This window comes from Hypanus sabinus, chromosome 3 (assembly GCF_030144855.1).
Source record: "Hypanus sabinus isolate sHypSab1 chromosome 3, sHypSab1.hap1, whole genome shotgun sequence".
In the NCBI taxonomy this organism is placed as follows: Eukaryota; Metazoa; Chordata; class Chondrichthyes; order Myliobatiformes; family Dasyatidae; genus Hypanus; species Hypanus sabinus.
Window position 1 is genome coordinate 118,451,897 of NC_082708.1, and position 27,673 is coordinate 118,479,569.

The 27,673-nt window shown below is 38.3% G+C and overlaps 2 protein-coding genes across 2 annotated transcripts in view; one reads left to right on the forward strand and one right to left on the reverse strand.

Annotated features, from left to right (window-relative positions):
- The window catches only part of tmem184c (transmembrane protein 184C), a 34,198-nt gene extending 11,881 nt beyond the window's left edge, over positions 1-22,317 (forward strand). Inside the window, exons 6-10 of the mRNA XM_059965012.1 lie at positions 10,845-10,938; positions 11,239-11,351; positions 11,547-11,646; positions 15,703-15,874; positions 20,632-22,317. Coding sequence (XP_059820995.1) covers positions 10,845-10,938; positions 11,239-11,351; positions 11,547-11,646; positions 15,703-15,874; positions 20,632-20,885 — 733 coding nt within the window. The 3' untranslated portion in view covers positions 20,886-22,317. The remainder of the gene's footprint in view (positions 1-10,844; positions 10,939-11,238; positions 11,352-11,546; positions 11,647-15,702; positions 15,875-20,631) is intronic.
- A 2,031-nt stretch (positions 22,318-24,348) lies between these two features.
- prmt9 (protein arginine methyltransferase 9) overlaps positions 24,349-27,673 on the reverse strand; it is a 60,895-nt gene continuing 57,570 nt past the window's right edge. Inside the window, exon 12 of the mRNA XM_059965013.1 lies at positions 24,349-26,418. Within this exon, the coding sequence (XP_059820996.1) occupies positions 26,200-26,418 (219 nt within the window). The 3' untranslated portion in view covers positions 24,349-26,199. The remainder of the gene's footprint in view (positions 26,419-27,673) is intronic.

A 27,673-nucleotide genomic window follows, 5' to 3' on the forward strand; every position in this document is an offset into this window, starting at 1 on the left:
ACTTTTAATCCCTTCATCTAAATCATTAATGTATATTGTAAACAGCTGTAGTCCCAGCACCGAACCTTGCGGTACCCCACTGGTCACAGCCTGCCATTCTGAAAGGGACCCGTTAATCACTACTCTGTTTCCTGTCAGCCAGACAATTTTCAATCCATGTCAGTACTCTGCCCCCAATACCATGTGCCCTAATTTTGCCCACTAATCTCCTATGTGGGACCTTACCAAAAGCTTTCTGAAAGTCCAGGTACACTGGCTCTCCCTTGTCCATTTTCATAGTTACATCCTCAGAAAACTCCACAAGATTAGTCAAGCATGATTTTCCCTTCATAAATCCATGCTGACTCAGACTGATCCTTCTACTGCTATCCAAATGTGTCATAATTTCCTCTTTTATAATTGACTCCAGCATTTTCCCACTACTGATGTCAGGCTAACCGGTCTATAGTTCCCTGTTTTCTCTCTCCCTCCTTTCTTGAAAAGTAGGACAACATTAGCCACCCTCCAATCAGCAGGAACTGTTCCTGAATCTATAGAACATTGGAAAATGATTACCAATGTGTCCATAATTTCTAGAGCCACCTGTTTAAGTACCCTGGGATGCAGACCATCAGGTCCTGGGGAGTTATCAGCCTTCAGACTCAACAGTCTATCCAACACCGTTTCTTGCCTAATATAAATTTCCTTCAGTTCATCTTTTACCCTAATTCCTTTGGCCACTATTACATCTGGGAGATTGTTTGTGTCTTCCCTAGTGAAGACAGATCCAAAGTACCTGTTCAACTCATCTGCCACTTCCTTGTTCCCCATAATAAATTCACCCGTTTCTGTCTTCAGTGGCCCAATTTTGGTCTTAATTATTTTTTTGCTATTCACATACCTAAAGAAGCTTTTACTATCCTCCTTTATATTCTTGGCTAGTTTACCTTCGTACCTCATTTTTTCTTGGCGTATTGCCTTTTTTGTTATCTTCTGTTGCTCTTTAAAAGCTTCCCAGTCCTCCGGTTTCACGCTCATCTTTGCTATGTTATACTTCTCTTTTATTTTTATACTGCCCTTTACTTCCCTCGTCAGCCACGGCCGCCACTTACTCCCCTTAGGATCTTTCTTCCTCTTTGGAATGAACCGAAGGTTTGGGTGTACAGTCACCATAGGCTGAGTTTCCATTTGTTTTGAAGACTCATTCCACTCCAGGGCTGACAACGATTGAGTAAAGTATTGTGGGACTGACACAGCATTGTTTGATGTCAATCTTCACTGAGAGTAGTTCTGATGAGGAACAAATTAACCATCATAGCATGCATGCCATATAACAATTACAGCACAGGAACAGGCCATCTCGGCCCTTCTAGTCCGTGCCGAACGCTTACTCTCACCTAGTCCCACTGGCCTGCACTCAGCCCATAACCCTCCATTCCTTTCCTGTCCATATACCTATCCAATTTTACTTTAAATGACAATACCGAACCTGCCTCTACCACTTCTACTGGAAGCTCATTCCACACAGCCACCACTCTCTGAGTAAAGAAATTCCCCCTTGTGTTACCCTTAAACTTTTGCCCCCAAAGTCTCAACTCATGTCCTCTTGTTTGAATCACCCCTACTCTCAATGGAGAAAGCCTATCCACGTCTACTCTGTCTATCCCCCTCATAATTTTAAATACCTCTATCAAGTCCTCCCTCAACCTTCTACGCTCCAAAGAATAAAGACCTAACTTGTTCAACCTTTCCCTGTAATTTAGGTGCTGAAACCCAGGTAACATTCTAGTAAATCTTCTCTCTACGCTCTCTCTATTTTGTTGATATCTTTCCTATAATTCGGGGACCAGAACTGTACACAATACTCCAAATTTGGCCTTACCAATGCCTTATACAATTTTAACATTACATCCCAACTCCTATACTCAATGCTCTGATTTATAAAGGCCAGCATACCAAAAGCTTTCTTCGCCACCCTATTTACATGAGATTCCACCTTCAGGGAACTATGCACCATTATTCCTAAATCACTCTGTTCTAACTGCATTCTTCAATGCCCTACCATTTACAATGTATATCCTATTTGGATTATTTCTACCAAAACGTAGCACCTCACATTTAACAGCATTAAACTCCATCTGCCATCATTCATTCCACTCTTCTAACGGGCCTAAATCTCTCTGCAAGCTTTGAAAATCTACTTCATTATCCACAACGCCACTTACCTTAGTATCATCTGCATACTTACTAATCCAATTTACCACCCCTTCATCCAGATCATTAATGTAAATGACGGACAAATGCCATCAGGACACATACAAAATGGGCATAAATTTCAGTGGACAGCCAAATTTTTAGGGTGTTTCATTGTGTTTTTCAGCTGATGAATTAAAAGCTGTAATGAGGTTGAGAAACGCCACATGTGGTGGCTCGTGGTGAACCCAGTGTTATGCTAAAAAGATCATGTTCACTATGTCTTTGGATAGGTGAAATCTGCAATACAATTTGGGGTGCAGCTCTCCAATCTCTAGGAGCAAAAGGAGATTGAGAAGATTGCTGACTTTCCCTTTAGTTGTTGTGCAAACTACAAATCTGTATACCAGATGATAGGTTTTTATGATGATGCTATTCAAGGAAGAAAATCTTCTTCCTTAGTCTGACCTACAGTTGCAAGAAAACGTTTGTGAACCTTTTGCAATTACCTGTTTTTGTGCATTAACTAGTCATAAAATGTGGTCTGATCTTTATCTAAGTCACAATAATAGATGAACACAATCTGCCTAAACTATTAACACAATTATACTACTTGTCATTACTGGGTACACCATTTAAACAATCACAGTCTGGGTTTAAAGAAGTATGTGAACTTCTGAGGTAATGCCTTCTACAAAAGCTATTTGGAGTCAGGTGTTCCAATCAATGAATTGAGATTGGAGGTGTGGGTTGTAGAGGTGTCCTGCCCTTAAAAAAAGACACACAAAGTCAGGTTACTGACAGCTGCGCTTCTTAAGAAAGATCTCTTGATATCAGAATTGAGGTTTATTAGCAGCAGCAGTTCAATGCAATAGATAATATAGAAGAAAAAAATAATAAATCAATTACAGTGTATATATGTTGAATAGATTATAAATCGTGCAAGAAAAGAAAAATATTAAAAAAGTGAAGTAGCGTTCACGGGTTCTATGTCCTTTTAGGGATAAGCTGGCAGAGGCGAAGAAGCTGTTCCTGAATCACTGAGTCTGTGCCTTCAGGCTTCTGTATCTGCTCCCTGGTGGTAACAGTGAGAAAAGGGCATGCCCTGGGTGCTGGGGGTCCTTAATGATGGATGCTGTCTTTCTGAGACACTGCTCCTTGAAGATGTCCTGGGTACTTTGTAGGCTGGTACCCAAGATGGAGCTAACTAAATTTATGACCCTCTGCAGCTTCTTTTGGTCCTGTGCAGTAGCACAGTAGCACCCACCCCCCAACACCAAACAGAGATGCAGCCTGTCAGAATGCTCTCCACAGTACATCTGTTGAAGTTTTTGAGTGTTTTCGTTGACATATCTCCATGGTGTCCTTCCATCTATGCCTTGATCAAAACAGCTTTCAGAGGACTTTAGAAGAGGAATTGTACAGAATAGCATGAAGTTGGAAAAGGCTACAAAAGCATTTCTAAAGACCTGAGTGTTCATCAGTCCACAGTAAGAGAAATTGTGTCCAAATAGAGAAAATTCAGCACTGTTGCTACTCTTCCCTAGGAGTGAGCATCCTGCAGAGATCACACCAAGAGTACAATGTGTAATGCTGAAGGAGGTGAAAAAGAACCCAAGGGTAACAGCAAAAGATCTGCAAAATCTTTAGATCTTCCTAAAGTCACTGAACCAGAATGCTGTTCATAGAAGGACACCATGGAGGAAACCACTACTCTCCAAAGAAAAGTCATTGCTGCATGTCCCACGTTTGCAAAGAAACCTTGATGCTCCACAATGCTTCTGGGACAGTATTTTGTTGACAGATGAGACAAAAGTTGAACTTGTTGGCAGAAATACACAGTGCTATGTTTGGAGGGAAAAAACGCACTGTACACCAACACCAAAACCTTATAACTGTGAAGCATGGTGCAAGGAGCATCATGGTTTGGGGCTGCCTCAGGGCCTGGACAGCTTGCAGTCGTTGAGGGAACAATGAATTCAAAATTGTATCAAGACACTTTACAGGGGATGTCAGGATAGCTGTCTGTTAACTGAAGCTTAATAGAAGTTAGATGATGAAACAAGACATTGATCCAAAACACAAGATTAAATCAACAACAGAATGGTTTACAAAGAAGAAAATTGGTGTTCTGAAATGACCAAGTCAGAGTCCAGATCTTAACCCAATTGAGATGCTGTAGCATGATCTGAAGAGGGCTGTTCATGCAAGGTATCCCAAAAATATTGATGAGCTGAAGCAATTTTGTATGGAGGAATGGTCTAAAATTCCTCCAAGCCAATGTGTGGATTAATCAACAGTTACTGGAAAACTTTGGTTGAAGTTACTGCTGTGCTAGGGGGTTACATGAGTTACTGAAAGCAAAAGTTCACCTACTTTTTCCATCAAAGTTATGTAATATTGGATCATTTTACTCAAATAAATGAACAAACGTTTTTGTGTTATTTATTTAATTGAGTTCTCTTTATCTAGTTTTAGGACTTGAAGATCTGATTGCATATTTATGCAGAAATAGAGAAAATTCTAAAGGGTTCACAAACTTTCCAGCACCACTGTAAGTGTGACTTTGGACCCATCCCACATGGGTGACTTTATGCATCCACTGAAATGGCTCAGCAAGCCACTTGGAGAATGAACTAAGGATCCTATCCTCATCCATGTACTTGTGGCAGCTGGATCTATCCATGATAGGCCTGGTAACATTTATTTCTACATGGTCCTCAAGACAAAGTCTTGAGGACATGTTCTATCATATTGTGTAGCTTTTTATAAAAAAAAATTGTGAAATGGAATAGCTATAGTATCCATGAGTGCTGTCTCCTAACAGCAATGGCAAAAACGTACATTGCTCTCACTTGAAACTTCTTGGTTTATATAGAGATGCAAGGCCATGGAAGATGTGACTTCAAAATTCTTATTCAAACTAGAGTTGATGGTAGATGGCGACATTTTGGCTCACAGGAAAAACTACTGGATATACATCTTGTGAGCTGTTATCGCTGCAATTTACTACATGTAGTTTCCCTTTAAGAAACAGACCTTTGAATCTAAATGCACTAGCGATCTTAAGATTTCCTGATAAATCTGAAGAATTTGGCATACTTGGCCCTCAGGAATGCCGGGACAGCAAGTGGAAGTGATGAGGTGGCTGCTGGAGTGGGAGGCTGGAAGGAGGTACCTCAGGCCAGACTGAAACAATGGAGAACATGGCCACTATTCTCAAGCAGCCTCCTGACCAATGTCCAGTCTGTGGAAAGCAAGATAAGAGAACCTAAGGACAAGTTTGAGCTTCGAGCAGCAGCCAATCTAGGGGTCAGAAGCTTGCCCAGGTTCATTGATCAAGTATTAAAGGCAGTGACTCAAGACAGTTTTTCTTTTTTTGGAGCTTTGAGCAGCAGCCAGTCAGCATTTGGGATCGATTAGCAAAAACAAACTAAAGTAAGGAAGGGGCAAGCAGAGTGTCCGGTGTTGAAATAGACAGAAAATGGAGATTTAGGGGCTTTAGCTCTTCGAGGCTTCAGCTGGAGAAGGCAGAAAAAAAGCTGCAGGTTGAGTTTCCTGCACACCCCTTTATTTCAGTTGGAACAATAGAGATGTCAGGGAGGATAGTGGAATGTCCCTCTTCCAGGATGCAAAAAGGCAGGAAGACTTCCAGTGTCCCTGACAACTACACCTGCGAGAAGTGCATCCAGCTGCTTTTTCTAATAATCCACTTTAAGGAGTTGGAGCTGGAACTAGATGATTCCAGATCATTCGGGAGGCTGAGTGTGATAGATTGGACATATAGAGAACTAGTTGCACCCAAGGTACAGGACCCAGAAGACTAGGTGATCGTGAAGAAGGGGACCGGGGTTAAAGAGCCAGTGCAGAGTACCCCTGTGCCTTCCTCTAAACAACAGGTAGATTACTTTGGATACTGTTAGAGGGGTGGGTGGGGAGGTGACCTAGTAGTGGAGAGTCACAACAGTCAAATCTCTGGCTTGGTGACTCAGAAGGGAAGTGGGGAGAACAGATGAGCTATGGCGATAGGGTGTTTGTTAGTTAGGGGAACAGAAAGGAAATTCTGTGGGCGAGAACGAGATTCCCGGGTTGTATGTTGCCTCCTGGGTGCCAGAGTCCAGGACATCTTGGATCGAATCCTCAGTATTAAAGTGGGAGAGTGAGCAGCCAGAGGTCATGGTCAATGTAGGTATCAATGACATGGGTAGAAAGAGTGAATTTCTGCCAAGGAAGTTCAGGGAGTTGGGTGTTAACTTAAGGGGCAGAGCTTCTGGGGTTGTGATCTCAGGGTTTCTACTCGTGCCACGTGCGAGTGAGGCCAGAACTAGGAAGATTATTCAGTTTAATCTGTGGCTAAGGAATTGGTGTAGGAGGGAGGTCATAAGATTTTTGGATCATTAGGCTGTCTTGCAGGGAAGGTGGGACCTGTACAGAAGAGGGTTTTCACCTGAACTGGAGGGGGACTGATATCCCAAGAGTCTGAGGAATTTGGAGAACAAATTTGTAGAGAGATCACAAGCTGTTTCAAGAAACCCAAATTTATCCGATCAGTGTTTCCGATGTAACCAAGAAATCAGTACTTTTTTACGTTCTACTTGGTCTTGTTCTAAAACTCAACCTTTTTGGACAAATTTAAGAGTTTTATTGGAACAAATTACTGGAACACAACTTCCACATAATCCAATATTATTTTTACTAGGTGATATTGAAGGGATAAAACCAAAACCCAAATTGAATAAATATCAGAAAGAATTTATAAAAATTGCATTGGCAGTAGCCAAAAAGGCTATTGCAGTTACTTGGAAATCGGATACATACTTAAATAGAGATTGTTGGAAGAAGGAAATTTATGGCTATATTCCACTTGAAAAAATTACTTACAATTTAAGAGATAAATATGAAACATTTTTGAAAATTTGGCACCCTTATTTACAAAAGACACGATTAAATATATAGGTGCTCCGAAGATGAAATAATTGGTTATTGGGGAAATAAATAAATATATATATACTAAAGTTATTGGGAACTCCATGGAGCATGTGGGGATCTTCCGATATCCAGGTACTCTTTCTTTCTTTTTTATATAGGGATGTTAGGGGGAGGGGGGTAGGGTATATATATTTTTTTCATAAATTTTCTTTTATTTCTGTAATTATTTGAAAACTCAATAAAAAAGTTAATTTAAAAAAAAAGAAACATAAGTTTGTTTATAGGAGGTGATTTTAACTTTACACATATTGAATGGAAAGGGACTAGATGGGTTAGAGTTTGTCAAATGTGTTCAGGAAAATTTCCTTAATCAGTATGTAGAAGTCCCAATGAGAGAGTGTACAATACTTGATCTGCTATCAGGGAAGGTGACAGAACTTTGTGTAGGGGAACACTTTGCATCCAGTGACTACAAAGCAATTAGTTTCAAAGTAATATGCAAAAAGGTAGGTTTGGTCCACAGATTGAGATTCTAAATTGAAGAAAGGCTAATTTTGATGGTAAGTGATCTGGTAAGTGTGGATTGAGACAGGCTGTTTTCTGGCAAAGGTGTACTTGGTAAATAGGAGGCCTTCAAAAGAGAAATTTTGAGGGCACACAGCTTGTATGTGCCTGTCAGAATAACAGGTAAAGATAACAAGTGTAGGAAACCTTAATAGGTATAAGCAGGTAGGAAAAAATGTGGTGCTTATGGAGTATAAGAAATGCCAAAAAGCACTTAATAAAAAAATCAGGAGGGCTAAAAGAAGGTATGAAATTGCCCTAGCAGACAAGGTGAAGGGAAATTCTAAGGGAGTATACAGATACTTTAAGAGCAAAAGGATTGCAAGGAACAAAATTGGTCCTCTGGAAGATCAAAATGGTAATCCATGTGTGGGGCCAAAACATATGGGAGAGATCTTATGTAAATTTTTTGGCATCTGTATTTACTCAGGAGATGGGCAGAGTCTATAAAAGTGAAGCAAAACAACACCAAATTCATGAATCCTGTACAGGAGGAAGTGCTTGTTGTTCTGAGGCAAGTCCGAAGGATCTGTTTCTGTGCTGTACTTTTCTAGGACACTATTGCTGCATCAGTGGGATATGAGGGATTGCTGCGTTCTTGGTTTCACTGAGACATGGCTCATTTCCATGCACCCCAAATTGTAGTGTGGATTCCATCCATCCATCCAGTGAACATGATATTTCGAGCATGGCGATAATACTGGGATCACCACTAGCCACTACATGTGACCTTTTTTAAGCTTTTCATTTTATCAGCTGAAATATGCAATGGAACACCCTACAAATTTGGCTGTCCACTCCAGTCACTGCACTCAAGCCCAAGGGGTTCTCAATACACTGATGGACAGGATGGCAGCATCAGGAAAGGGTAGAGGTGGTAGCCTCTGCTTCAAGATGAGCTCATTGTGGTTATTGAAAGTTTTGGTCATCTTGCATTTTTGTTCTCCCGACGTAGAACACCTAATGATTAAGTGCAGATCATTCTACTTATTTGAGCATTCTCCCCTGTGATCCTGACTATGGTTTGCATACAGTCAAAGGCAGTTATCAAGCTAGCACTTGATGTATTGAGTACCATCATTAATGAACAAGAAAAAGTTTACCCTGGTGCCTTTCATGTCCTTGCTGGGGTTTTCAGTCAGGCTAGCTTAAAAACTCAGCCCAGCTACCACTAGTACATCACCAGCGGACCCAATTCACTTGACCACTGCTACATTACCATCAAGAATGCCTACCATTCCATCCCTTGACTGCATTTCGGGAAATCTATCCATGTATAGATCAATGCACCAGGGGTAAGAAAAACACAGGAGGTCGAGCTGTGACTGCAGAGCTGCTTTGAGTTGATGGACTGGACCATTTTCAAGGGCTCACTAGTGAACCTGGACAAATATGGCACCATTGTCACGGTCTTTATAAAGGCGCACATTGACCAGTGTGTCCCCTCAAAATCATTGTCTTTCCCAACCTGAAATCTTAGGTGAACCAAGGGATTCACAATCTGCTGATAGCTAGAACAGTGGTATTTAGGACTGGCGACCCTGGAAAAATAGAGGACCTTTGGGAGGTCATCTCACATGCAAAGTGGCAATTCCAGACTAAATCTGAACATGGAGGGATGCTCAACAACTGAGGCAGGGCTTGAATGCTATAACCTCCTACAAAGCAATATAAATCACAATGAGCTTTTGTGCCAAGGCTACCTCAGTGTCACTTGTGTTCACTTCAGCCAACAGTGCAAGATGGCACTGGCGATACACAGTGACATTTTCTGGGCAGTTCACAAAACTTCCAGATATACTTCAGAACATGGAGGTACCTTCACAAACATCTGCACACCTTAACGGCTTTGTGATCTCAGTCTCTGAGGTTGTGTGAGAGGCATGCTTCAGGATTGTGAATCCACAGGAAGTGTTTAGCCCAGAGAGCATATCTGTCCGAGTATTGAAGATCCGTGCTAATCAATTGGCTGGAGTATTTATGGATATCTTTAGCTTCTCACTTCAGTCTGAGGTACCCACCTGCTTTAAGCAGGCATCAATCATACCAGTGCCCGAGAAGAATGTGGCAACCCGCTTCTATGACTATCATACAGTATCACTTACATATACTGTGATGAAATGTCGAGAGAAGGAGGGGGTCAGTAGCTTTAAATTCCTTGGCATTATCCTATCAGAGGATCTGCCCTGGGACGTGCACATAAGTGCCATTACAAAAAAAAGGCACAACAGTGCCTCTACTTCTTAGAAGTTTGTGCCAAGTCAGCATGTCAACAAAAAGTTTGACAAACTTTTATTATTACACAGTGGAGAGTAACCTAACTGGCTGTATCATGGCCTAGTATGGAAACAACAATGCCCATTATTTGCACAGTTTGTCTTCTGCACATTGATTGTTTGTCCGTCTTTATCTGTTTATGTATAGGTTATCATAAAATTCTGTTGTATTTTTCCTGTAAATTCCTGCAAGAAAATGAATCTGAAGGTGGTATATGGTAACACATGCATACTTTGAACATTCGTAGTGCTAAAGATTTTGCTATACCAAGTAAGTTAATGAACAACACACAATGCTGGAGTAACTCAGCAGATCAGGCAACATTTATGAGGGATAATAAACAGTCAGTATTTTTGGGCCAAGATCTTTCACCAGTACTGGAAAGAAAGGGGGCAGAAGATAGAATAAGCTGGGAGGGGAGGCATACAACCTTTCTGTGAGCATGGCTGATGTGTAGTTGGTATTTGGTGCATGTGGACACATTTAGTAGAGCCCAAGTTACGTGGTTTGAAATTTGGAATCAGCAGCATCAAAATTTGTGGATGACGCCAATTTTTGGAGGGTTATATGGGGAAGTTTCACAGTATGTGAGCAGAAATGTGTGTTTACTTAGATTTTAAATGAAGGTTGATGGTCCTGATCCAAATCACTGGCGAAAGTTGGCATGATCTGGTACGGCGTTCATTTTGTTTAAATAATTATCACACGTTGACATTTGGGACTATTCAGTTATAACAAAAGCAGTGTGATTCTATTAACTATTTAAGGAGGCTACCAGAGAATGGTGCGATATTCTTGATACTTAGCTTTACTTTAGATTTTTGGATGCCAATCTTACAAGTATGCTATCAAGTAGTGTGCTTTATTCAAGGCCAGTAATTGAAATTTCTTTTCGTCTATAGAATCTGCGAACTCATTGGGGTTTATGATGAAGGGAACTTTAGTTTCAAGAATGCTTGGACATACTTGGTTATAATTAACAATCTTTCACAGCTAGTAAGTCTTGATATACGTATATGCTTATAAAAAATGTAATTTTTATTTTCCTGGTTTGTTGCACTTGATTAAATTTTTTGAAAACAATTTGTCTTTTGTTTTGGTCTTAAGTTCAAGAATTTCGCTGTAAAATGAAGTTTTAAGGTTTGACTAAATTTTGAAAAGAAACAGCTTTTCAAACATAATTCCTGATTCTTTCAAAATCATAAGCATGTTTGGTTATATTTTTCTATATTAAAGATGCAGAAGTGCTGCTATTTATTCTTGTAATGGTGATTATACTGTTCTTTGTTTTTCAAGTTTGCCATGTATTGCCTTGTGCTATTTTATAAAGTGCTGCGAAATGAATTGAACCCCATCCAGCCAGTGGGCAAGTTTCTCTGTGTGAAGCTAGTTGTTTTTGTATCTTTCTGGTAAGTTGTTTTTAAAAATGTTTTATTCTCCTAAGGCTTTTTATTCCTTGGTTTAAAACAGACAGTAGTTTCCTTAAAGCTGAATTTAATAAATTAGTTGAATACATTAATGAAAAAAATCAAAACCCAAATTGTTGAATTGTGTTTTTGATCATTTTATCACGATTATTAAAATTTCCTTTTCAATCATTTTAGGCAAGCTGCCTTTATTGCATTACTTGTGAAAGTTGGGGTCATATCTGAGAAACACACTTGGGACTGGGAGAGTGTAGAAGCTGTGGCTACTGGTCTACAGGTAACTTTAGCAGTTATATTTGTACAGCACCCTCAAAAGTAGCATCTTTTATGGAATCTGTTTTAGTTTGCAAGGATGGCTGTTTAGGAACAGATTATTTTAAAGCTACCATTGTTGAGAAGAATAATTGTATATGGTAGAATTTTATATAAAGAATGAATCATCTAGTTTGGAAAAGTGAACAATTTTGAAGGTTGTCTTTGCTAGTGTTGGACCTCTGATAATGTTCTGATCCTTGGGGTTTTCCCAGGAGTCAGGAATGACAAGCCATCTTAATTCTAAGATTTCAGTTTCTTTTAAAGTACAAAACAACTATCCAGATACTAAATAAAGAGCTGAGAAATGATGCCAAGAGGTGAATAGATGCAACAGCAATAGGAATAAAGATGGCGCCTCTGAAATGTATATCACTTTTATAGATGAAATTAAGAAAATTCCTTGGATAGAGTATAAACTAGTTAATAGGCTGATTAAAACTATCATATCATGTGGGTAACGTGCTAATACTTAGCCAATGAAAACTAAGAAAGGTGATACAGCAGTTAATTTAACTGTTAATACCGCTTTTTGCCAATAAGTGCTGATGAACCATCACATATTGTCACAAAAATAGATTAGTTTTTTAAAAAGCACAAACCTCATAACAGGAAAAAGTATTTTAAAAATTGCTGCATTAAAAGGTTTGATGGTAAGAAAACATCTCTAGCATAATTTTCTACAAATACATATCCCTTTTTAAAGCATAAAAGTCAAAGGAAGAATGTTCTACTCATGGCAGACAAGGTTATAAGTAATAGATTTTTTTGTTGCCTGAAGAGCGGTAAGCCTAAGAATTGGGAATCCAGTCACCTGATCAGGAAAGGAATATTAGAAAATGGGAGAAATCTGCAGAAAAGTACGTACATAGTCTGGAATATCTTCTGTAGACCTGTTTTGTTTTAAAAATAAATATTTAGCTTAATAACTGAAACAGGATAAATAGGGGAATGAGGAAGTAGCTGAGTAATAAAATAAAATGTGTGTCTGTATTACCTGCAGGAAAGAGTGGAGAACAACTAGTTTGAAGTGAATAAGTTAAAATAAACTAACATTAATAAATTAATGGGATTGAAGTTTGACAACCACACTCAATTTGAAAATCTACATACAAGATTTTGATAAAACTGGAAGATAGTCAAAGTAACTCCACCTTTTAAGAAATGAGGAGGAGAGAGCTAACTGCTAGCTCCAATTGGGTTCAACTGTCATGAGGAAATATGCCACAAGACTGTTTATCGGATCACTTGAGATTGGGAGGAGTATTCTGGCCTGAACTGAGTATTGGCTGTCAGAAAACAATCTGAACAGATGAGTCATTTTCAGGCTTGGCATCTGTGACCAGTGCTGGGGTCCCACCAGTTCACAATTGGTTTGAAACCAAGTTTGCTGATGACATTAAGCTGGGTGATAAAATGGGATGTGAGGAGGGTGCAGAGAGAGCTTGCTTGATTTTCCATGTACAACAGACCCACCATCCCATTCGTAAAGCTTGGAAGAATGATAAGAGACGTCATTGGAACATTGAACATTCTTGCACTGCAGATGCAGGATGCCCCCTCAGGCCAGGGAACACAGTCTCAAAATAAATGGTCACCCATAAAAGATCGAAGTTGAAAGAAACTTCACTCAGAAAGTGGTGAACGTTTGTGATTCTCTACCCATGAATATGCTCAAGGCAGAAATTAATACATTTTTGAAGCCAAATGGGATTAGCACAGGAAAGTGGCTCTGAGGTATGATATTGATTAGCCATGAACTTACTGAGTGGTGGCGTGGCCATTAGACCTGAATGGCCTACTTCTGTTTCTTGCAATCATATTTCTGTCTTCAAAGTTAATTTAGTTTTGAGAGTGAGAGTACAGCTTGTCCCTAGTTATTGAAGGATTTGGGTTCTTATCCTTTCATGCAAGAATTCAGATGGTAGGTTGTACAATAAACCGTTCGTCTCACTGAGGATACATTACAGAAATACCACAAACATGTACTGTGCTGGTAACTCTTTGCTTTTTATTATTCTGCTGGTAGCCTTCAACTAAGAGTTGTAGTAAATAGAGAGAAATGTCAGGAGGCTGGTCAGTCTCCTCCCTGTAAGAATATAGTAAATCAAAAGCTTGTTATTGCATGCTAGTTACTTATTGAATCTATGCTGCCAGATGGAAGAATGCAGTTACTTAGAAGTATTTTTTCCATTATAGTGTTTTTTGCTTAACAGGTATATTTTTCTGATCAAACAATGTGTTTGATATTACTATTTTGAGAGCCAGCCTTCAAGTATATTTCCTACTTTCAAATATTAAAGCGTTCACCACTAGTGATTTATATAATGTTAGTATGCAAATGATGGGATACTGTCAACAACTATTACTGTGTAAAATAGTGATCAACGTTCTAGGTGTGCAATTTTAAATATAGAGAGCACAATAGAATAATTAAACACAAAATGTACATTAATTTCAAGTTCCAACCATTTCTCACCTGCTGCTTCACCTGCACCACTGCTCGCCTCTCCATTGTTAGTGCAAATCATTTATTAATAAGCTGTAAGGTACTTAGTTTTCTTTCTATTGTTTTTTTGCCACCAATAAGTAGTCACTGGGCACCATGAGTGCCATCTTAAACTGCATATTTCTGTTCAATCTATCCAATCCACCAAAAAAATTTTCCTTATACCTGTAAGGAGTTTGTACATTCAAACCCTGTGACCATGTGGGTTTCCTCTGGGTGCTCTGGTTTCTCCCACATTACAAAGATGTACGAGTTAGGGCCATGGAGTTGTGGACATACTATGTCAGTGCCAGAAACGTGGCGACGCATGGAGGCTACCCAGCATAAATCGTGCTGATTCGACTTGATACAAATGACACATTTCACTGTATGTTTTGATATTTTGTACATGTAACAAGTAAAGCTAATGTAATCTAAATATGAACTCATTGATGCTGCTATAGTTTGGAAAAAGTACTGCTTATGTAAATGAAATACCGGTAAATGATTTGAAATTCCAGTTAGGAATGGCAGCTGCAACTGAACTGCTAGAATGGTTGGGAACTGTATTTGGTAGGATTTTGGCATGTTTGCATATATGAAATTTTAGAAATTGGTTGCTGAGAGATGGGTTGGGTTGTAAAAAGTGAGGACAAATCCAGTGGGCCCCAAGAACTTCAAATATGACTTTGTTATCAGTGAATTCTGTAACCTGCTGATGTTCCATTGCACATCACACAAGGAACTTGGGAAAAGCTCTCAAAATTAAGGTAAATTAAGGACATGTAAAATGTGTTTGAGGAGCAAAGGTTTTTAAAATTACAAAGACTTATTGATTCTTTTGAATATTTTCATATGTAACCATTTGCATTATCAGACAATGTTTCATTTAGTTGCAAGATTTTCATTATGATCACTATGGTAATACTTTATGTAAACACTAATTTCCATGACCAGATTGTCTGAGTAATTATGACACAGGTTCAGCCCCTAAGTGTTCAATGATCCCGTAGAGTGTGGTGGCTGCACCAAGATTCAATACTCCATAGCACGTGGTACCAGATTTTAGAATGTGCTACTCCACAACACTTGGGTCACAATGCCTCTTTCTCTAAAGACCAAGCCAAGATCAAAAGATTGATAATCTTGCAGCAGCAGTTGATGTTAGTCTCTGTGTGTTTGTTTGAAAAGCCTAAACAGCACAGCTTTCTATGTATGCAGAATGGAACATTGTTCAGCAATGTGACCAGACACATCTTTGCAAGATAGAATCTCGCCAAACGGTGAAACTCACCGTTTGCATTCTGAGACCTCCGATGTTTGATGTACCCATACACAACAGTGGCCATTAGAACGAGCACCAATTTGGGTGCAAACCAGCCAATTTGATTTGCATCTTGTACACTAATACTAATGATCTACAACCTTTATATGTGGTTAAATAGATTGAGGAAATTGGCTAGCATGAAGAAAGGTATAAACTGAAAAAAAAAAGTAATTGGATCAACATTTTTTTTCTATTTTCCTTCTCAGGATTTTGTCATTTGTATTGAAATGTTCTTTGCCGCGATTGGTCATCATTATAGCTTTTCCTATAAGCCCTATGTGCAGGAAGCTGAGGAAGGCTCCTGCTTGGATTCTTTTCTTGCAATGTGGGATATCTCTGACATCAGAGCAGACATATCGGAACAAGTGCGGAATGTTGGTAAGGAAGATCATTCACATGTTGACATTGAAACTTTTGATCTCAGGTTGAAAGCTTTCAACCTGTTTGTAGTGCAAAGGTGTCAGTTCCAAAGTATCATCTTGACTTAGTTTCAAGTGAAGCCAGTGACAATGTTGTGTTATTTGTTTAATAGCAATCATATCAGAAGAGATACCCCAATTAAGATCATACTATATATTGTATTTTGCAAGACTAGAAGTGCATCATTTTATATGGAATCTTAAAAAGAAAAGACAGGTCTACCTAATTAGTCAGTAGAAATTATTCTTGCAAGAAACCAGCATTTAATATGTCTCTTGTTAACCTGAGCTCACCTAGCCATTGATCTAATTTTAGACAGGACTTCATAGATCCGATACATTCTTCTGAAGTAACTCAGGTTGAGCACCCCTTATCCAAAATTTGAAAATGTATGAAATGTAAAATTTTTTCTGTTGATTTGATGTCACAAATGGAAAAATTCATAAGGCACTGAGAAGGTTCCCAGGTGACGCGCAGGTCTCTGCACACCACAGGCAATTCTAACAAGTCAGGTCTAGTGAAGTTTATTGTTATTTACTATGTAGGTGTATGTTACATATATAGAAACGAGACGCCATTTCCTCGAACCACGGTGTAAAGCGCATTATACACATAACACACAATAAGTTATGAAGGTAAGGATAAAATCTGCAGATGAATCTCACATAAATAACAAACAAAAGTGAATATTAAATATTGTAAGGAATGGAACAGGTTAACCAGTGACACTTGGTATACAATGTGGCCGGGAATTCAGAAGCCTAATGGCCTGTGAGAAGAATCAGTTTCTCATCCTGACCGTTCTTGTTTTAATGCATCAGAGTCTCCTGCCTGATGGTAGAAGTCAAACTGGATGCTGGATGGATGGGTAGGATCCTTAATAATACTAAGGGCCCTGCATATGCAGCGCTCCTGATAAATGTTCCCAATGGATGGTAGGGAGATCCCTATGATCCCCTCAGCTGATCTCACAGTCCTTTGTGGGGGCTTCAGGTCTGATGATCGACTGCTCCCATCGCAGATGTAGCTTGTCCGGCCACTCTCAGTGATGCTCTGTAAAACACAGATAAGATGGAGAGTGGGGGGTGACTTGCTTGCCTCAATCTTCTTGAGAAGTTGGTGGCACTGCTGTGCTGCCTTGTTCAGGGAGCTGATATTAAGTGCCCAGGTGAGGTCATCCATGATGTGAACTCCCAGGTTCTTGGTGCACTTAACTCTCTCTACAGAGGAGCCATATATTCGCAGAGGGGGATGGTTTGTCTGCACCTTCCTGAAGTCCAGAATGATTTCTTTTGTCTTCTACGTTCAGGCTTGGGCTGTGCTTCTCACAGTTCCCCTTTATATTCCGTCTTGTCATCGTTCTTGATAAGACAGCCACTGTTGTGTCATCCGTAAACTTGATGACACAGTTTGAGCTGGATCCTGCAACACAGTCGTGCATCAGCAGTGTGAACAACAGCGGGCTGAGCACACCGCCTTGGGGAGCACCAGTGCTCAACATAATGGGATGAGAGATGCCCACACGGACTGACTGTGGCCTTACTGTTAAGGTGAAGTGTCCTCATGTGTCACAAACAGAAGTTAATGAAAAATAGAACAACAAAAAAACATTGCATAGAGCAAAACAGATCTGAGTGGTGTATGAAAATAGCAGATCTGTCTCTGTTGGAGTGAACGTGCAGCTTAACGTGAAACAAGATCTGTTGCAACAAATTGAAGCTGAAGGTAATTGTGAATATTCAGCAGGCTGGTTGAGAAATGTAAGAAAATGCACAGCATTAAATTTTTAAAGATTTATGGGAATAAATTATCTGCTGATCACAAAGCAGCAGTGAGACTTATTGGGTTTGTCAAGATCATTGCTGATGAAAATCTTAACACACTGAAAGGCTGCATCAATACATGTGTGATGAAGAAGTGTGAGATAGACTGCCTACCGGTAGCACATAAATTCAGAGTTGGGAATGATGGTGATGCCAAACAGCCACTGACTGTCCACCTGGGCAGGTGAGCTTACTTTTCTGATAATTCAATGTTAACAATTTTTATATAAAACTACCTTCATGATATATGTATGAGTTGTACATGTAATGTAAATGGATTTCATGTTTAGACTTGGGTACCATATCCAAGTTACCAAGTCTGAAAAAATATGGAGCACCTTTAGGCCCTTTGGATAAGGGTTGCTCAACCTCTATCAGGCTACTTTTCTACTTGGGATACGCTTTTCTCTTATTGCATTGGTTTAAAGATTTCCTTTGACTAGTATTTTGATATTTTGTTATGTAGTTAAACATTTGATGGGCTTTGTTATTAGCTACTTTGTATGCTGGGTATCTTTGTCTTTCAAATTGGCCCACTACCATTTGTGGAGAGTGTTTATTTTTCTTCCCAAGTCTACAGCCTGTGAGTCAGCAATGACTGGTGCTGTCAAATAGTTATAAAATTAAGAGGAATTGCTGTTTTTAAAAGTTCCCAGGAATTCATGACCAAGAGTCCTGCCAAAATGAGATGTTTCTGATTTCAATCTTCTTGAACCAGCTAACCTCAAGTCTGGACAATGGTGCAAGAACTGTATCTGGTCTCTGCTTTTGGGCTTGGGAAGTACAGATCATTGATTTGTATTCCTGACTCCTGTACAGTAAGACCTCTAAAAGTCTGCATTTAAAGTATTGGGTCAGGACTGTTTCTGCTTGGTTGATATGTTCTAGTGTAAAGAGGTAATCCATACTGACTTGCTAATTTGGCCAATTGCCTTAATACACTAATTAATTTTACCCTATTTGAATTCTTGAAGTTAACTTGCAGCCAAAACAATATAACTGACTAATACTGTCATTTCCTGGGTTATTTCCAATAACAGAAACTTTAGCATGTTTCCCATTTTCTGAAATGTTTGGAAGTTGGTTAGTTCTTTTGACATCTCATCAGACTCGGGGATACACATACTCTGAGGCACTTAAGATTTCCATTCAGTCTGAAGTAAATTTTGGGCAAAAAATATACTTCCAAATGTTTGTCTTCAGAATTAATTTCCTCTCTGAAGTTCTCTTATCCTGTTTTCATATTAATGAAACCTAAGACAGAATACTGCATTCCTGCAGTTCCCGTTACTGTCACAAGATGTCCTTCTTTCTCCAAAATTAGTTATACAGGTTGCGCACTTAACAGAAATGCTTGCTGCTGGAATTTTTGTTTGCAATTTTGGAATATTTGCATCTATATAATGAGATACGTTGGGGATGAGACCCAAGTCAAAACACAAATTTCATTGACATTACAGAACATATACAGCTTGTACAAATGCCATGAAGTGGGTTTATATATTTTTAATAATTTTGTTCATAAAACAATGTGTACATTGAACCATTAGAATTGTAAGCTATTACTACCTCAGCAGCCCAGGTGGACAGTCAGTGGATTCTGAATTTATGTGCTATTGGTAAGTAGTCTTTGTCTTACATTTGTTCATCATGTATATGTTCAGCTTTTCAGTGTGTTAGATTTTCATAAGTGATGATATCGGCAAACATTGAAATTCTCTGCTGCTTTCTGATCAGCAAACCCTTTACCATCAATCTTTAAATGTAAAGCTGTGCCCTTTTCTTAAATTTCTGCAACCAGAGTGCTGAATACTCAGTGGCCTTCAATTTTCAGTTCATTGTGACAGATTTTTGCATGTTTCATGCAACTGCATACCATTAAGTGACATATGTTCACCTTGATGCTGACAAATCCACTCCTTCAATACACAATCAAGATTTCATTTTTCACTTAATGCAGTTTTTTTTTAATTTTTCATTAAATTCTGTTCTTAACACGTGTGAAGTCACTTCTCTGAACTGTCTGTGGTTCACAGAAACCTGCACATTCCCTATGAACCCTCCCAGCACCTCGTTTAATTTTCCATTTGTAATATCATGTCAGAATTCAAAAAAATTGCATATCTTGGAGATTTCTGGAATTTTGAGAGTTCAACTTGTATACTGAATATATTACTCTTTCCTTTATACTTTCATTTCAAAAGCTGCAGGTTTAAACCAGTAGTAGGATACTGACCATTTTTATGGCTGCTGGATTCTTCTGGTTAACTCAATTTTATCATAAATTTCATAAGGAAAATTGTGTGGGAAGTCAGAGACTGATCATTGAAACCCTCAAGTTTGAGAAGTTATCATTTATGCCAGCTGTTTTTCACTTTACAGGCAAATTCCTTTGTCAGTAAAAGAGAATTACTAATTTGTAAATGGTAATTGATTTGCATCAAACAGCTGTGCATAAAGCCTATGACTTAAAGATTTTATAGTACATTCTAAGGATAAATCTTGAATTGCTGTTGCAACTGTACCAATGAACTTTATTTCATATGCAAGTGTGTCAGTCTGGACACCCCTTCAGATCTACTTAATAGTTAACACATGTATGCTTCTAACTAGTCTCTTAGCAATTACTCTTATTGCATAGCGTTTAGGGAATATTTAATTTTACAGGATTTGCTCATGGTTACACAAAGTTCCAATTAATAAATGTAGGTACAATTAAGCTGATAGTGACTTAAATCTCTTGTATCTGGATATTAGCTGCAGGGTAAATATACTTAATAATTCATAGAATTTTTATCTAAATATAGTTAATGCAACAAATCCAAGATAGTTTGTGGATCTTAATGAGGAGCAATCATCCCGTCATTATTTCTGAATGTTTAAATTTTATAGGAAGGACTGTGCTGGGTAGACCAAGGAAAACAAATGTTACTGAGGAGGAAGAGCACAATGAACATACCAGCCTTCTCTCTTCAGCAAGTCAAGACCTGAATTCTGATACTCCATCTCTCCCACCGTCTCCAAAGGGATACTATCAAGGATTTGGACAGACACACGCAGCTCTTGCACCCCATACTATTGATGATTTACCAAATGAGAAAGAAAATGAAGATGTCTTAAATTCTGTGCACAGCAAATCACCATAAAATTCCTGATCAAAGTGCTTAAATTGTTGATTAAATTTTGACTTCAAACTTGCTTTAAATCCATATCTCTGGATGGTACCATGGATAACAAGATCGAGCATTATAGATGAACTTGATGAAAATTTTAAAATAGAAATCTAATGCTGTATATTAAAACATGCTAACTATATATCATAGAACTTTGTGATATAAAGGTTGTATGAAAATCACTAACTACTGTATAGATGTCTATAATAATTTTTAATGGAAGAAATTACACAATGTTGTTCAGAGCATCATAAAATCCATCAAATATCTCCCAGATTATTGGATATGGAACGTGTCTTAATTTAAAAAGTACTTGATAGGCATTTGTACTCCCATACAAGGCTGCAACCAAGGAGCTGAGAAGTAGTGTTTAGTCAGAGCACCTTGACTTGTATGGACAGGAAAGGCACAGGAGGCTTCCATTTCAGACTTTTAAATATTAAGGCATCTTTGAATATAATGGTTATTTATTCAGATTCACTGTTTTCACTTCATTTTATAGTTTCACTATGATTAGTCATTTAAAGGGGCAATTCTTTGCTCAATTTGTCCCAATTCTTTAATTAAATTCTGGTTGCGGGATCTTGTGTACAAACTGATAGTAATTTTTCTTCATCTACATAACTGACTAAACTTCCACAAACCATTCATTAGGCTGTAAACCATTTTTGAATATCCTAAATGTGTCAACAGCACTTTATGCCTGCACACCGGAGGAACAGTTAGTCCAAAGTGCAATAGCTCCAGTGTGTTATATTTCAGACCCAGGAGTTTTAATTCTACAATAACAATATATATTCCCACCAATTTTGTGAGGCCAGAATGAGCAGGGCAATCTTGCTGTAGTAAATAATTCCCAGGTATTATAGGTGTTGCAAAAGGTTTGATAAATCCAGTAAATTTTATTTCTTGTATTTCAAATTTCTGAAAAAAAAATGCAGTTCCAATACCTCTACAGCTGAAAACTTGTATGGGCCTATTTTTGAGACTTAATGTTGCATGGAAGTGAAAGAGGAAACTATGGTTACTCTGTTGCCTATTCAAATTTAATACTGTAAGTACATTACCAACCTGTGTATAAATCATGCATCATAATTGTTACAAGACTTGGATGCATTCAAAATGTACTTCTTTGGATTTCCTCAATGCTGTAACTTGGAAAAGGTTGAGTGTGAATCAGAAGTATATAACTAGTATAATAGTGCTTTAACAGTAACATTTATTCATCTGCTGTATGTAAATTGTTAAAATAGAATTGTCAGTTAACTGTTAGGTTTATAATGGTAAATTAATATTGCCTTGTATTAATCACAGACCGCTAATCTGTCAAATGTTGGGCATTTTGATCAGAAATGAGTGAGATATCTTGCAATTTTTGGTTATTAAACTACATTTTACCATTTGAGTTTGATGTTAGAATCAATTAAATATACAGACTATGTAAAATTGATTTCTACCTTAATCACCATATTAATTGTTTTTAATTATTTGGGGCTATAGTGATCCAATTGGAACAATATAGAATCCTTAAAACTTGATCTAGTAATCAAAAATTTGATATATTGCTTAATTTGATAATGGCACATGCTGATAAATGTTCCTTTCCTTTAAAATTAGCAATCAGAATATGTTCTGTTAAAGCTACACTAATGCCAGCAGAAGTTGGTGTAATAATGCTTATTTACATGAAATCAAAAGTGGTTAACATTTTTAAAAATTTAATTAATTGGACATTTTCATGCCTCGGTGACTGTTCTAAAGAGCATCACATAAGTCCAGGAAACCCTCATGTTACTGCTGTTCAGCTAATGAAAATTCACCATTAAAGAATTCAAAATCATGACCCAAAGATTTGAGATACAGGATTTGTGGGGGGGGGGGGGGGAGCAACTAGTTTCTTGACACATGCTCAGATGATCCTGCTTCACATTTACTGAAATTTGTGAGACAGACTTGTTTCCTAAGAACACTGCTCACTGCAACACTGGGGTTACCTGGATATTGTTTCTGAAAGTTAAATGTGGCTTTCTTCCTTTCCAGTCTCTCATCAATATTACTACCACTATTTGTGAACCAATTTGAAAGTTATGACCTGAATCTTACCAAGACATATTTTACTGCAGATCTTGGTAAAATGTGTGCAATTATATTACTCATTGGTAGTAATTTGACTGCCATTGAACTTCAAGTTGGCCTTGCGTTGGGAAATCTACCTGCCAGTTTATCTATGCCAGTTTAAACCTGTGGAGCAGGTTTAGCAAATCTGTTCCAAAGTAGAGGAATCAAGATAAAAGATCCTTCAACCTTGGACCTGGTCAGGCTTGTCCTGTTTTAATTACATTGAAGTAGGTTTCACCTGCCGTGGGTTTTGTTTTTATATGAGTACCTTTACAGCTTTTACACCATAAAGTCATTGCTGACAATGTGAAGCTACCATATATGTATGGCTGTTTTTGCATGTATGTACATCAAATACATAGAGGATGCAGCAGCAGTTTGGTTATCTTCATGATCTAAACAGTAAAGTTAGTGTGCTGAACATCATGGTTATATTAAAATGTGCATAAATATTGCCACATAATCTGATTTTTAAACCACACTAACCAATTGTTCTGTAGTGCTAAATGAATTACTTATTTGTTCTTCAGCTTGAAGGTGGCCAAAACCATTAAACTAATATTCATTGCACACAATTCCTCGTGCTCATCTATAAAGGACACTGTTTGAAGCCTCCTTGGAAAGAGTAATTTTCACTTTGCATAATAACTGGTTATGTGATTTAATTTTACTTTAATAAAAGCTCTTAAACTTGTGTAAACAAAATGCCTTCCTGTGAATACACTATTGGGTATTCTGTATTAACATAATAAATCAGACATACTCACTTGATATGGAAATAGCTTAGAAATAGTTCTAATGTTTCAAATAATGTCTAGCAGCCAGAACATTTGATCATTTTTCATGCGTAATAATGTGAGAGATCTATTACTATTAGATATAATTATTTTGCCATTTCTCATCTCTATCTGCTTAAGGCAGATTGAGATCTGTTTGCTGAAAGAAAACATCTTCTTGATAATGTCAATGCAATAGCTAATTGTAAACCATAGGAATTATTGAACGGTTCTTCCGATGGTGACAGAAGCCAAAGGCTAATCCGCAAATGGTGAATACATGGGTGTATTTTGCAGTATTTAATACAAAGCCTATAAAAAGTATTCATTCCCCATGGAAGTTTTCATATTTCATTGTTTTATAACATTGAGTCTCAATGGATTTAATTTGGCTTTTTTGACACTGATCAACAGAAAAAGACTTTCATGTCTAAGTGAGAACTCTGCAGTTATCTACAGTAATTACAAATATAAGACAAAAAAATTGCATAAGTATTCACTTCCTTCCCGCCCCCCCCCCCCCCCTTTTAATATGACAGACCAAATCATCACTGGTGCAGCCAGTTGGTTTTAGAGGTCACATAATTAGTTAAATAGAAATCTATTTTTGGAGACCTGTGTGCAGTCAAGGTGTATCATAGTGATCATAGTAAAAATACACCTGTATCTGGAAGGTCCAACTGCTGGTGAGTCAGTATCCTGGCAAAAACTACACAATGAAGACAAAAGAACATTCCAAGCAACTCTGCAAAATGATTATTGAAAGGTACAAGTCAGGAGATGGATACGTACAAGAAAATTTCCAGGTCCCTGAATATCTCTTGGGAGTATAGTTAAGTCAATCATCAAGAAGTGGAAAGAATATGGCACAGCTGTAAATCTGCCTAGAGCAGGCCGTCCTCAATAACTGAGTGACCATGCAAGAAAGGGACTAGTGAGGGAGGTCACCAAGAGACCTATGACAGCTCTGAAGGAGTTACAAGCTTCAGTGGCTGAGATGGAAGAGATTGCACATACAACTGTTGCCCAGGTGCTTCACCAGATACAGCTTTACAGGAAAGAGACAAAGAGAAAGCCACTGTTGAAAAAAACTCATGAAATCTCAGCCAGTTTGCCAGAAGGTATGTGGGAGTCTCTGATGTCAGCTAGAAGGTGGTTCTATGGTCTGATGAAACCAAAATTGAGCTTTTTGGCCATCAGACTAAATGCTCTGTTTGGCATAAGCCAAATATCACACATCATCAAAAACACACCATCCCTACCGTGAAGCAGGTTGGTGGCTGCATCATGCTGTGGGAATGCTTCACTGCAGCGGGCCTTGAAAGGCTTGTAAAGATAGAGGGTAAAATGAATGCAGCAAAATACAAGGAAATCCTGGAGGAGAACCTGACGCAGTCTGCAAGTGAACCATAACTTGGGAGACTTGTTTCCCAGCAAGACAATGACCCCAAGCAAAAAGCTAAAGGAATGGCTTAAAAACAACAAAAGTTAATGTCCTGCGGTGACCAAGTCATAGTCCAGACCTCAATCCAATTGACAATTTGTGGCTGGATTTAAAAAGAGGCAATTCATTCATGATCTCCATACAATCTGACAGAGCTTGAGCAGTTTTGTAAAGAAGATGGGTGAAAAATTACAGTGTCCAGATGTGCAAAGCTGATAGAGACCCATCCACACAGACTCAAGGCTGTAATTGCTGCCAGAGGTGCTTCTGCTAAATACTGACTTGAAGGGGGTGAATACATAAGCAATGAATTATTTAGTGTTTTATATTTGTAATTAATTTAGATCACTTGAAAGAGATCTGTTTTCACTTTGACACGGAGTCTTTTTTCTGTTGATCAGTGTCAAAGAAAGCCAAATTAAATCTTGATTCAATATTGTAAAACAATGAAACATGAAAATTTCTAAGTAGGGTGAATATTTTTTATAGGCACTGTAAAAACAGCAGGAAGTGGCCTTTGGACTATTTCAGTCTACTTCAATAAGTAGACTATTTCTCTTCTTCCCATCCCCACCCAAATTTCATTTTCAACAAATGATTAAAGAACAATCTTCTTCCAAGTACAGTGTCTTTATATACATTATTAAAACTGACCAATCTGTGAACAATTTAAATTAGAAAGCCATAGAAATAATGGCAAATGCATACAAGTCTATAAATCATGCAATTATCCATGAAAATATCTGTTCATATCTTTGGCAGTTCAGTTCGATGGCAGAACATTGGGAATATCTTTCCAATGGGAAATTAATAGTCCTGTTTGATGGTTCTTGTAATTTGGAATGGAACAGATCCATTTTACTTCACTGCTTTGGGGAACTTTGCTATAATTTGAGCTGTGAACAGGCGAGTTCTATTAATATCAATTTTTAATCCTGAGTAATTACTGCTACACATGGATTACAGTTATTGAGATATTACTCTTGTGATAACGAACTTTTAACAGAAGTTCATCTCCCCTGTTAACTTGTATTGGATTGTCTAGAACAAAAGCAGCCTGCTTCCAATGAGAAGATTCACTCCATGTACTCAGACTGATGTCCATGTCCAGGTGAATTTCATACCAAAACGGAACAGCAGTTAGACTTCCAGAGGAGTGCACTTGCACCTATGTGTTAAAAGAGAGTAAACTGAAATTAGTATGGTTTTACAGTTATGTCCAAAAGCATATGGTTGAATTGTAGATTGGAAATTCCTACTGTTTATAACCAGCTGTTGCATTGGAATGGTTAAAATTGCAGCAGGGATTCCACTTCTGTTATAAAGTGGTAGGTTTACCTACAACAGCAGTTGATTACACATGTATTGTCTTTGTTTCAAAGAATATTATGAATTTACTTGAAAAAAGTAAAAATCACTAGATTCTTACTGTTGAACTAGATGATATCCTACCTGTGAATCTCTAGGTATAACTGAATCCTTAGAATTTCAAGCAACTGTTAAAGCCCAATATAATACAATATACAACGCAATTACATTTAACATAACAAAACACCCCAAGATGCTTCCCAGAAATCCCATCTGAGGAGAAACCTGCTACAAAGGAGATATCAGGGAATGTGGTAACAGAATTGACTTTTTAATGTGTCTTAAAGATTAAAGTCCAAACAATGGAAACTGGAGGTAAAAACTAAGCCAGAAATGAAAGAACACAATTCATAAAGAACTGTGGGGCTGATGTAATCGAATGATGTAGGACAGGTCATGGGTATTGAAAGAAAAGGATGATAATTTTAAACACAAGAGGTTCTGCAGATGCTGGAAATCCAGAGCAATACAGACAAAATACTGGAGAAACTCAGGAAGTCAGGCAGCATCTATAGAGGAAAAAACATTCAACATTGAGTTAAGACCCTTCATTGGGATTGGAAAGGGAAGGGTAAGAAGCCAGAATAAGGATGTGGGGGGGGGGGGGAGGGGAGGAGTACAAGCTGGTAGGTGATAGATAAACCTGGTGAGGGGAAATGTAGGTGTGATGGAGGACAGGGTGAAGTGAGAAGTTGCAAGGTAATAGGTGAAAGAGGTAAGGAGCTGAAGGAAGAGGAATCTGATAGAAATGGACCATGGGAGAAAGGAAGGAGGAGGAGAGTGCCAGAAGGTGGTGATAGGTGAGAAGAGAAGGGATAAGAGGGAAGCCAGTATGGTGAAAGGGAAAAGAGAAAAGGAACAGTGGGGAGAAATCACCGAAAATTAGATAAATCAATGCCCATGCCATCAGGTTGGCAGCTAACCATATGGAACATAAGGTGTTGCTCCTCCAAACTGAGAGTGGCCTCATTGTAATAGTGGAGAAAGCCGTGGTCCAGTATGTCGGAATTGGAATGGAAAATGAAATTAAACTGGATGGTCAGCAGAAAATTCTG